At 40.4% G+C, this 13,051-nt stretch overlaps 3 protein-coding genes across 5 annotated transcripts in view; all 3 read left to right on the top strand.

Moving 5' to 3' along the window:
• Positions 1-13,051, top strand: part of LOC128569335 (protocadherin alpha-C2) — a 181,865-nt gene that overhangs the window by 42,913 nt on the left and 125,901 nt on the right. The gene's annotated exons all lie outside the window — the stretch shown is intronic.
• On the top strand, positions 233-2,624 carry LOC128569209 (protocadherin alpha-9-like). Its single transcript, XM_053567341.1, is given in 2 exon segments — positions 233-2,587; positions 2,589-2,624. Coding segments are annotated over 2 exon segments (2,307 nt in total). The 5' UTR covers positions 233-316.
• LOC128569338 (protocadherin alpha-10-like) overlaps positions 6,475-13,051 on the top strand; it is a 101,261-nt gene continuing 94,684 nt past the window's right edge. The window contains 2 exon segments of the mRNA XM_053567519.1: positions 6,475-8,849; positions 8,851-8,976. Coding sequence (XP_053423494.1) covers positions 6,595-8,849; positions 8,851-8,929 — 2,334 coding nt within the window. The 5' untranslated portion in view covers positions 6,475-6,594 and the 3' untranslated portion in view covers positions 8,930-8,976.

Consider the following 13,051-nt stretch of genomic DNA (forward strand, 5'->3'; position numbering starts at 1 on the left):
GAGATCTTCTGTTTTAGTAATGATTAAATAAAAAATTCAGAGACTGAAAATAAAGTTTTGCAGAATAATGGAGAAATGTTTTATTATGAAATTTGTACTTACACTTTGGGCCACGTGATGTCACTCTTTGCTGCGAAGTTCTCTCTGAATCAAGACAAATACAGCCATCTTTTTTCCCACGGGGTAATACGCCCCATTCTTTTTACTCTCTGTGCTGAACAGTGGCGAACACTGGAGGATGGAGTTGACGAAATCAAAGGATTTCTCTTAATTTTTAGGCATTTCTCACTAATTATAAACAGACCAAGTACTTGAAATGTTGTGCTCAGGTCAAGGAGACCCGGAGACCAGGAATCTACTGCTCTCGTTTCTGATTCTAGCAGTCTGGGAGGCAGGAAACTGCCAGCTTCGCTACTCGGTCCTGGAAGAGGCCAAACACGGCACCTTTGTGAGCCGCATCGCGCAGGATCTGGAGCTGCAGCCGACAGATTTGGTGCAGCGCCCATTGCAGTTGGATTTCAAAGGCCGCGGTGACCTTCTGGAGGTAAATCTGCAGAATGGCATTTTGTTTGTGAATTCTCGGATTGACCGGGAGGAGCTGTGCGGGCGGAGCGCGGAGTGCAGCATCCACCTGGAGGTGATTGTGGACAGGCCGCTTCAGGTTTTCCATGTGGAGGTGGAGGTGAAGGACATTAACGACAACCCGCCTGTGTTCGCAGCTCCACAAAAGAATCTCTTCTTCGCGGAATCCAGGGTGCTTGACTCTCGGTTTCCACTAGAGGGCGCAACCGATGCAGATATCGGGGAGAATGCTCTGCTCACTTACAGACTGAGCCCCAATGAATATTTCTCGCTGGACGTACCAACCAAGGATGAGCAGGTAAAACCTCTTGGACTTGTATTACGAAAGCCTTTAGACAGAGAAGAAAACCCAGAGCTTCATTTATTGCTTATGGCCACTGATGGAGGCAAACCCGAACTGACTGGCACTGTTCAGCTACTCATCACAGTGCTGGATGCCAATGATAATGCCCCAGTTTTTGACAGAACACTCTATAAAGTAAAATTACCAGAAAATGTACCTAATGGAACATTGGTAATCAAACTCAATGCATCAGATTTAGACGAAGGTTTGAATAAGGACATTATTTATTCATTCTCAAGTGATGTTTCATTGAATATGAAAGCCAAATTCCACATAGATCCCATAACTGGGGAAATTACAGTGATAGGACTAATTGATTTTGAGGAAAGTAAAGCCCACAAGATTCAAGTACAGGCTACTGATAAAGGATTCCCACCACTCTCTGGTCATTGTACAGTTCTTGTGGAAGTTGTGGATGAAAATGACAATGCTCCACAGCTGACTGTCAAAACTCTCCAGCTTCCTGTAAAAGAGGATGCACAAATGGGAACAGTTATTGCACTTGTCAGTGTGACTGACCTAGATGCAGGTGCAAATGGACAGGTGACATGCTCCTTGACGCCTTCTGTCCCCTTTAAGCTGGTGTCCACCTTCAAGAATTACTATTCATTGATGCTGGATGGCGTCCTGGATCGGGAGACTGTTTCCTTCTATGAGTTGGTGGTGACCGCTGGAGACGGGGGCTCACCTTCACTGTGGGCCACGGCCAGCATGTTTGTGGAGGTGGCTGATGTGAACGATAATGCGCCGGCTTTTGCACAGCCGGAGTACACTGTGTTCGTGAAGGAGAACAACCCGCCGGGCTGTCACATCTTCACCGTGTCAGCGCGGGACGCGGACACGCAGGAGAACGCGCTGGTGTCCTACTCTCTGGTGGAGAGGTGGGTGGGCGAGCGAGCGCTGTCGAGCTACGTGTCTGTGCACGCGGAGAGCGGCAAGGTGTACGCGCTGCAGCCTCTGGACCACGAAGAGCTGGAGCTGCTGCAGTTCCAGGTGAGCGCGCGCGATGCAGGCGTGCCACCGCTGGCCAGCAACGTGACGCTGCAGGTGTTCGTGCTGGACGAGAACGACAATGCGCCCAAGCTGCTGACGCCTCGGGTTGGTGGCAGTGGCCACACGGTGACTGAGCTGGTGCCGCGGTCAGTGGGGGCGGGTCACGTGGTGGCAAAGGTGCGCGTGGTGGACTCTGACTCAGGCTACAATGCATGGTTGTCTTACGAGCTGCAGCCTGCGGCTGGCAGCACACGCAGTCCATTCCGTGTGGGTCTGTATACCGGAGAGATCAGCACGACACGTGCCCTCGATGATGCCGACGTGTCGCTCCAGCGCCTGCTGGTGCTGGTGAAGGACCACGGTGAGCCCCCACTGATGGCCACGGCCACCGTGTTGGTGTCACTGGTGGAGAGCGGCCAGACGCAGAAAGCCTCTTCTCTGGCGTCTACTGGGGTTGCAGGCCCGGAGGCCATGGTGATGGATGTTAACGTGTACCTGATCATCGCCATCTGCGCGGTGTCCAGCTTGTTGGTGCTCACGCTGCTGCTTTACACGGCGCTGAGGTGCTCGGCGCCACCCACTGAGGGCAAGTGTAGGGCTGGGAATCCCACAGTGATGAGCTCCAGCCAAATAGGAAGTTGGTCTTACTCGCAGCAGAGGCGCCAGAGGGTGTGCTCTGGGGAGGGTCCCTCCAAGACAGACCTAATGGTTTTCAGTCCCGGTCTTTCTCCGTGTCCTGGATCTGCAGATCGAGCAGGGGAACCACCTGTTTCTTTGGACTCCTCTGGGAAGGTGGGTTTTCTTTGTATTTTATATTTACATTTTTAAATTTATTTTTGAAAGATATTTGTATTACTTCATGTGGTACATTTAAACAGTTTTAAGAATTCTTTTCTAGAAATGTGCCTGATATTTTTGCTTATTTAATTTAGAACAGACTTTTTTCTTTTTGACTTTCTTAGAATTATCATAATGGTTCATTAAGCAGGTATTTATTTGTCAGGGAATCCATTTTATTAAAACCTGTGTTGAGAGATTGAATTCCTGATGCTGAGCTGCTACAGCATCTGAAAAATGTTAGGTGAGAAAACCAACTTAGTTTTTACTCATTCAGTAAACCTTCCACACCATTCTAACGCTTTTAATTTCTATTTTATGCACAGTACTATAGTCTATTTCCATTGGCTATAAGAAACTTTTGCAGAGAAGAACAGTAAAGTTTACTCGTTAACTTTGTTCTTTCTTTATATTTCTCTGGATGGAGACTAAAGATATGATTGTTCAGCTCTTCTCAGTATGTAGCATTTCTTTTTTTAAATTTCAAATTAATATAAGGGTACATACAATAAGACACATTGTTTGTGTTTACCTAATGTAAAGTCCAAGTTGCAGAAGTGTAGTATATACCACTACATTGAATAGGTGAGAGCTTACCATACTTCCTCCCTTTCACCCTCCCCCCTTCTTCAATTTAATGTGTTTTTCTCTCCTGTGGACTGGGCATGTACTTGTCCATCTACTAGTTTCATGTTAGTATTGAGTACATTGAATGCCTACTTTTCCATTCTTGTAATATTTTACTTAGGAGGATGCTCTGTGGATCCTTCCAGGTAAGTACAAAAGATGTGAGGTCTCCATCTTTCTTTATGGCTGCATAGTGTTCCATGGCACATATATACCACAGTTTATTTATCCATTCGTGAGTTAATTCAACACCTTGGTGATTATGAGTTGAGCTGCAATAAACATTCTAGTACAAATGTACTTATGGTAAAATAATTTTTTTTCTTTTGGGTGGATACTTAGAAATAGGATTGGCAGATCAAATGAAAGGTATACTTTTAGCTCTTTGAAGATTCTCCATACTTCTTTCTAAAGAGGCTGTATTACTTTGCAATCCCACCAACAGGGTATAAGTGTTCTTTTCTCTCCACACCTGTGCCAGTGTCTGTAGCTTTGGGACTTTGTGATGTGGGCTATTCTTGCTGGGACTAGGTGATATCTCAAGGTAGTTTTGATTTGCATTTCTTTGATGATTATGGATAATAAGGATTTTTCATATGTTTGTTAGCCATTTGTCTGTCTTCTTGGGAGAAGGTTCTGTGCATGTCTCTTGTATAAGTAACTTCCCAAATTTCTTACTGAGCATTTATACAATTGGTTATTTAGTCCCTTATATTCATCTCTATTTTATACCAGTGTATGGGCTGTTTTCATATGCAAATTCTTATGAGAGCTATGAATGTCTTAGTCGTGGATTTATCTTTTGGTGTCATCCATCAACACGAACACAGTAAGGTCCAGAGAAGTTGAAATTCAAAAAGGGTGGCAAAACAGACACATGAAAACATGAAAGAAATTTTAGTATTTTGCCTAATAGTTGTCCCTGTATAATTCTGTAAGTAACAATCCTCAATTCGAGCCAGAATTATGAAGCCAGTGATGAAGCTTCCTCTATGCCAGTTCTCAAATTATTGCTAGTTAGGGAGGATAAATTATCATTCAATATTAACACCTCTGAGAGTAAAAAGGCATTGTGAAGAAGTATACAAGACCATAGATATAAACTGAGCCTGTCCTGGGCAAATCCTCCAGTCTATGGTGAGCCTATTCTTAGACCTGCTAATACTAAGTGCATTAGCAGTACTTGGAGTTTACATTAAACATGCTGGTTCAAGACTCTGCTTCAGAATTTCCAAAATCGGTAGTAGGGAAAAATTTGTATTTTAAAGAGCAATTGATGTGATTCTTATACAACTGAAGTTTTTGATCCATAGGCTTATTTGATAATTTTTATTCCATATTGAAGACATATATTGGGATATTTATGTTATAACTTGGTATATAATGCGCATTAGCAGAAATGGGTTTAGTTTTTATTATCTTGTGTTGAGATTATTAATCAATGTAAACTTATTTTTAGACTCCTGATAATAGTGGAAACTGAGTATTGAAATGGTAGATAACTCATTACATTTTAATTCATGCTTTATAAAAAATGTAATCCCTAAATCAGAATTTGAATGAATTTGGACACTGGAGTCATTCCAAAGGAGTAAAAAAGTATAAAAACAATTTGGTAGGACACAGCAGATGATGGACTGAGTGACAGTCATTCCTGTAAATTTTATTTTTTATAAATACCATTATATTGTTTGCATTTTAATAACAAAAAAGAGATTAAAAGTGATTGATATACTTAAGAATATTTTCTTTGCAAATCACAACATCATTAAATGAAAGAAGTCAACCTTTTTGTAAGACCAAAGGTTCTGATATTGTTTTCCTTTTTTTAAAAAGAGAAAACTCAAGTTTTTCCAGCAGCAGAGTTATATTGGTGAAGAATTTTCATCCCTAAATATTTGATTTTAAGAACTTTAAGAGAGAGAAAAAGTATTTTTACTGCTGGTGGTGGTGAAAAACTTTATTGACATTGATAAAATTATTAAATAAATTCCAGAAAGGTATCTTTTGGGTATCTGAAAAGCTTAAATATAACAAGGATAAAAGCACTTGTCTCTGAACATGGAAATCATAAATTTGTTAACTTATTTAGAATCATAATTAAGATTCTTTTTGTCCATGTAAGAGATCATAAAGTGCATCTTCTCCTTATATAACTGACTTATCCATAAAAGTGCTTTCCTATTTTGTTAAAGATAGAAACCATCACTCTCAGCCTGTGCATAGCAATAATTAAGATATTGTAGAGTGACAACATAAGGTAAGTAATAATTTTTGCTGAAAATTAAATTTTGTCTTAGGCATCACGAAAACAAAGGTGGTCAAATTGAGGCCTGAGAATAGTTCACATTTATGGACACTCACTTTCATAAAGGTACTATCTTAGGCACTTAATATATTATAATTCACAAAATGACCATATTACTATTAAGCCAATGTTATGAAAGTGGAAGCCAAGGCAGGGAGAGATTAAATGATTTTCCCAAACTCACATGACTAGTAAGTTGGATGATAGGAATCTAAATGGAAAAATGACTGATGTTGAATCCAGTGTTCTCTTTACATTCTACTGATTACCAGAATTAGGAATTACAAACGCCTAACAGGTAATTGATGCTTGAGATAAGTGTCTAAATGAGGTTTATTGAACCTCAAAATAATGAGAAAGAGAAGTGAATTAAGTATCAGAACATATAGAGATCTGAACTTTTTATCTATCAGAATACTGGTACATTCTAGTGTGCAAATATTAAGGACATTTTGAAATTTAGCCAGCGAAAATCATGTAGTTAAGGAAGAAATTATCTCTCTGAGATTCTACATTAAAAAAGTTGCACTTGGGATCTACAATGACTATTATTATCTACAAAAGAGATAAGATTGGAAGCTCTGAAGACTCCGCTTCAGAATTATCTTTATCTCCATAGAGATAAAAATATGTTAAAAAGTGAATTAAAAATTAAAGTATGAATAAAAGTTGTAAACTTACGGAATTGTACTTACACATAAAACCACCGGATGTCGCTGTCGTCCACAAAATAGGTTTTTAGAACAAAGGCATAACTGTTTCTCTAAGACTAGGAAGTAGCTACAATCTGAGATCTCGGCCATTTCGATAAAAAGTGGATGTAAGAAATCGGACAGGAAATGTCAGAATGTATTAGCGTTCTAGACTGCAGATTCATCGATTTGTAAAGCAAGAGAAAAGTAAGATGGTCTCCAGATGGAGCAGCCCTGAAGCCCGGTGTTGGCTGCTCTCACTTCTGCTCTTCGCATCCTGGGAGGGGGGAAGCGGTCAGCTCCGTTACTCAGTCCCAGAGGAGGCTAAACACGGCACCTTCGTGGGCCGCATCGCTCAGGACTTGGGGCTGGAGCTGGAGGAGCTGGTGCCGCGCCTGTTCCGGGTGGCGTCCAAGGACCGCGGGGACCTTCTGGAGGTAAATCTGCAGAATGGCATTTTGTTTGTGAATTCTCGGATCGACCGGGAGGAGCTGTGCGGGCGGAGCGCGGAGTGCGGCATCCACCTGGAGGTGATTGTGGACAGGCCGCTCCAAGTTTTCCACGTAGAGGTGGAGGTGAAGGACATTAACGACAACCCGCCCATGTTCTCTGTAAGAGAACAAAAACTCTCCATACCTGAATCCAGACTGCTGGACTCTAGATTTCCGCTAGAAGGCGCATCTGACGCAGATGTTGGCGAGAACGCAATGCTAACTTACAAACTCAGTCCAAATGAATTTTTCATTCTGGATATTATAAACAAAAAAGATAAAGACAAATTTCCAGTGCTTGTTCTGCGAAAACTACTAGATCGTGAAGAAAACCCGCAGCTTGAGTTGTTACTGACAGCAACTGATGGAGGCAAACCCGAATTTACTGGATCTGTTTCTCTGCTGATCTTAGTGTTAGATGCCAATGATAATGCTCCTGTATTTGACAGACCTGTTTATGAAGTCAAGATGTATGAAAATCAAGTGAACCAAACCTTAGTAATATGGCTCAACGCCTCTGATGCGGATGAAGGAATAAACAAGGAAATGATTTATTCATTCAGCTCTTTGGTTCCACCTGTGGTAAGAAGGAAATTTCAAATAAATGAAAGCACAGGAGAAATAAAAGTAAATGATGCTATTGACTTTGAGAATATTAACACTTATGAAATTCACGTAGATGCTACAGATAAAGGAAACCCACCGATGGTTGGTCACTGCACCGTTCTAGTGGAATTACTGGATGAAAATGATAATTCACCTGAGGTGGTAGTTACTTCTGTGTCTCTCCCAGTGAAAGAAGATGCTCTCGTGGGCACTGTCATCGCCCTGATAAGCGTGTCTGATCAAGACTCTGGTGCCAACGGACAGGTCACTTGCTCCCTGACACCCCATGTCCCATTCAAGCTTGTGTCCACCTACAAGAATTACTATTCGCTAGTGCTGGACAGTGTTCTGGACCGCGAGAGCGTATCCAGCTTTGAGTTAGTGGTGACAGCACATGATGGAGGCTTCCCTTCTCTGTGGGCCACAGCCAGAGTGTCCGTGGAGGTGGCCGACGTGAATGATAATGCGCCAATCTTTTCGCAGCCCGAGTACACGGTGTTTATAAAGGAGAATAACCCACCAGGCTGCCACATCTTCACTGTATCTGCGCGGGACGCGGACACGCAGGAGAACGCGCTGGTGTCCTACTCGCTGGTGGAGAGGCGGGTGGGCGAGCGTGCGCTGTCGAGCTACGTGTCGGTGCACGCGGAGAGCGGCAAGGTGTACGCGCTGCAGCCGCTGGACCACGAGGAGCTGGAGCTGCTGCAGTTCCAGGTGAGCGCGCGTGACGCGGGCGTGCCGCCTCTGGGCAGCAACGTGACGCTGCAGGTGTTTGTGCTGGACCAGAACGACAATGCGCCCGAGCTGCTGGCGCCTCGGGCTGGAAGCACTGGCGGCGCGGTGACTGAGCTGGTGTCTCGGTCTGTGGGGACCGGCCATGTAGTGGCGAAGGTGCGCGCCGTGGATGCTGACTCTGGCTACAACGCGTGGTTGTCCTATGAGCTGCAGCTGACTGCAGGCGACGGGCGCAGTCCATTCCGCGTGGGTCTGTACACTGGCGAGATCAGCACCACGCGCCTTTTGGACGAGACCGATGTGTCGCGCCAGCGCCTGCAAGTGCTGGTGAAGGACCATGGAGAGCCGGCGCTGACGGCCACTGCCACTGTGGTGGTGTCGCTGGTAGACAGCGGCCAGGCACCAAAGGTCTCATCGCGGGCACTGGCTGGAGCTGCAGGGCCGGAGGTAGCGATTGTGGATGTCAACGTGTACCTCATCATCGCAATCTGCTCGATATCCAGCCTCTTGGTTCTCACACTTTTGCTGTACACTGCGCTGCGGTGCTCGGCGCCTCCCAGCGAGGGCGCATGCGGGCCCAGCAGGCCCAGGCTGGTGTGCTCCAGCGCGGTGGGGAGCTGGTCCTATTCGCAGCAGAAGGTATGCTCTGGGGAGGGCCCACCTAAGACGGATCTCATGGCCTTCAGCCCCAGCCTTCCACCCTGCCCAGTGGTAGAAGTGGGAGTAGAAGACCAGTGTACTGGGGCGAGCCAGTCTAGAAAGGTGGGTTGTTACATTTTCATTTTCGTATTTTGTCTTGTGAATATTTTCTCTTACCTAATTTTTCACACAAGTATGTCTCAGAATATTTTTATTCGTTGCAGGCCATTTTTACCTAAATATTTCTAGTAATGCTTTTGCAATACAGTTTATTAAGGAAGTGTATTTTATATTTCGTTTATCCTACCCAATATGTCAAACTTTGCTTGGTACTTTAATTTAAAAATGACATTTTTTTCCCCTAAATACACTAATATTTTAAAATAGAAATACTTGACATAAGTTGTGGTTTTGACTATCCCTTTTCATAATTTCTTTTTGTTACAAATATCTTTAAGATCAGTACTTTAATGCATGTTTATTTCATTTTCAAATCTAAATTTTTATTTGTCCTTATTACTTTAACAAAAAGATCCCACTGATCCATATCTCTTTTCAGTGAAATGAGTGTGTGTGGGGGGGGTTGCTTTGTAATCATAGAATATTAGAGCCACAACTTACATGCAGTGGCTCCAAACATTCAGTGATTATACTTTTTCCTCAATACATTGACCAGGAGTTCCATCATTAAAATTTCCTTATCTTAGAGCTTTAAAAATGTGTTTATCTTAGCAGTAGTGATACCTGTACTAGTGTGTATTATTTGCTTTCTTTAACAGAAGAACTATTTTTCAAATTTATTTACAATAAATTTATCCAGCAACTCTTCATTATCTGCTCCTTTTCAGCATTAAGCATTGCTTACAATGTTCAAGTATTATCTTTTTCATTTTGAGGAAGGAATCATGGTTATGATAACAGAGAAAATTGGAAAACCATTTTTAATTTAAAGGAGATTGTAAATACTTACCTTAGTCCACATTAATATTAGAAGTCTGAGGAGAAAATGCAATTACCCTCTTAGAATGTTTTCTACTGATCTGATATACCATACAGTAAAGTTTAGTTTAATGGCTTCCTTAGTTATCTTAAACCATTTAGTTGGATGATATAGACTGAGAAATGCAAGCCATTTAAATTACGTGTTGGCAGAACTACACCATCAATTATGCTTTTCTGAAATTGGTTCTTACCTGATACCTATAATTTCATTTTAAATAAAATTATTAATTCTAGTCTTACTAAATACCAATGCAACTAATTTATCATCTTGACTCCAAATCTTTGCAATGACTTTTTCCCTTTTCCTTTCCCTTTCAGTAGGGAGATTCAATTTGTTACTCAGTGTGTGCTTCTTAATAAGTTTCAATAAAAGTTGAAATTATTATTCAACTTTAAGAATACAAAAAAGACTACTGTGGCAGGAATTTAAGCATGGTATTGTCTTCAATTACTTTTCATGGTAATGGTCTGTGTCCAGCCCTTAGAGATTACAAATCATAAGTTAATGCAGAGTTTAAAAATGCTACAATATCAAATGTTTATAAAATATATGCCTTTCACTCAGATATTTAAAATATATGCTTTTGCCTCAGATAGTTAAAAAATCCCCCCTGAATAATGTTATCCCAAAGTATCTTCTTTTTCATAGTAAGAACTTATTCATTATAAAACTCTCAGTTTTGCATGTGAATTAATCTTTCTATCAATGAAATTTAAATTCATATAATTTCAAGTCTTGCAATATGAATGTCAGGAAGGCAATTTCACCTCCAAGGTAAAGATATTCTGATTGGGTCCCCCGTCTTTCAAAGAAGGAACACAATCATTGTAGATATGGAATTGGGCTATCTTTACTTTTCTTTCTAATAGAATAAATGTACTGAGTATTTTCCAGTACTTTTACTTTTTCATTTAGCAACTTTTTTTTGAATGTTATTATGTTTTATAAAGTGGACTCTGATAAAACTAGGAGCAATAATGTCTTTGAAGTAAACAACCAAAGGTGATACAGGTAACAGCTTATTTAAAATCAAAAATAGCACAATATTTTCTCACTCCCTGAAGTATGTATTGTGATTTCTCCTTACAAAACTGAATTTTATGTCTTTGAATTATGTTTGGACTTGAGTGTTTTCTGAGCTTTTGTAATCATAAGTCCCAGACCTGTCAACATTCTTCATACATGGCTTCATTTTAGCTTGTACATCCATTTCCTTCTCCTAATATCTGTCCTGTCTATTGGCACTTTATAGTGTGCAATCTTGAACAGTCTTATCCAAAGGTATATATATGCTATTAATAAATAGAATTAGGTGTTTACCAATATAGTTCTATTTATTTTACTTTGTCTTCTTTTGGACACCTTTCCTTTAAAAATACCTATATTAATAACAACATTAACCAGTTAACATTTATGCAGCAGCATAATAATCCTGAGATCAAGGAAGGAAATGCAGAAATGCGAGGAAATAAGCAGAAAACTCAGCATATGAAGCTGAGAGATAACAAAGACAAGTTTTACTGATTTGTCTGACAATGTCTTATTTTGGTTTTGTTATTAGGATAAATATTTTTTAAAACTTTGTGGACAATTTCTTCTATTCAGTTCTGAGGCATGAAACTAGAAAATCTCCCAAATAAAAGATTGCTTTTCTTTTTGAGACAGAGTCTCACTATGTTGCTCTTGGTAGAGTGCTAGGGCATCACAGCTCACAGCAACCTCAAACTCTTGGGCTCAAGCGATTCTCTTGCCTCAGCCTCCCAAGCAGCTGGGACTACAGGTACCCACCACAACACCCTGCTATTTTTTGTTGCAGTTGTCATTGTTGTGTAGCTGGCCCAGGTTGTGTTTGAACCTGCCAGCCTTGGTGTATGTGGCTGGCACCGTAACCACTGTGCACCAATCTGGAAAGATTGCTTTTGATACTCTTGCAAATAAGGAATTAGTCCATTTCTTTTAAAACTATAAATCTTAATTTTATAATCATGTTTAACATGCTATTTATTAGATGACATTAAAATGAAACTAATCAAGGGTGATCTTTAGTTCTTGTTGATACAGTATTTGTGATAGTCTCTTTTGAGATGAGTTACTAACTCATATATTTATTGGAATACTTTAGTTATCGGCTGTATGTAAGCCTTGGAATTTGGAAATTTTAAACTTTTTCTGTTATATAGGATGGACATATAGTTCACGTGCAATTTAAAATAGTTTAACAGTAAATTGCACATGAACTTTATGCCCACCCTGTATGTACTTAATTAACGAAACAATCTTTTAAAACAAAAATAGAATAGACCTTCAGCCTAGAGTCATTCCCAAAGAGAATGGTCGTCACTTCAGCCAGTAAACATAGAAGGTTTTAAAAATATGCTCTTTATGAATTTAGTTGCATTCATATACTAATTTTTGTTGAACTTTCCTTTATGTAATATATTGGTGGAGAAGTTATGTTTTTCACAATTAAAAATATTGAAGTACAAATCATTGACATAGATTTACAATGATTCAGTTACTGTTTTAGAAAGTGCTCAAAATAAGGGCTGAAGCTCACTTTTATATAAAACCTAACATTTCTTTGGGTATCCATGTACAGTTATTCTTAGTAAGGAAATGTGGAATTTTCTTTCTTGCTTTTTATTTTGAGACAGATTCTCAAGATGTTGCCCTGGGTAGAGTGCTGTGGCCTCATAGTTCACAGCAACCTCAAACTCAGGCTCAAGTGATCCTCTTGCCTCAGTTTTTCTATTTTTAGTAGAGACAGTGTCTTGCTTTTGCTCAGGCTGGTCTTGAACTTGTGAACCCAAGTAATCCTGCCTCAGCCTTCCAGAGTGGTAGGATTATAGGCGTGAACAATTGTACCCAGTCAGAATTTTCTTAATGGATTCCATCTACTAGAAGAATTTTGATGTTGGATAATTGGTTCCTTATAGTCATGAGAATGATTAAAATATTTATTCTTCTTCAAAACAACACTGATACAGTGGATTGTAATTGATAAAAACTGCTATGCAAATTTTAATATACCTTTTGTATTTGAGATTAAAAACAGGGATGTAAAAGAGAATGAATAAATGAAACTTAGAATAACCTTTATATTCTTGCCTCCTCAAACCAATTCTAAAACAAAGTAGGTATAAACAAATATAATTTGAATTCTTGATTGTGTGTATTTTTGAATGAGAAAGGGAT

Source organism: Nycticebus coucang, chromosome 17 (genome assembly GCF_027406575.1).
Source record: "Nycticebus coucang isolate mNycCou1 chromosome 17, mNycCou1.pri, whole genome shotgun sequence".
Classification (NCBI taxonomy): Eukaryota; Metazoa; Chordata; class Mammalia; order Primates; family Lorisidae; genus Nycticebus; species Nycticebus coucang.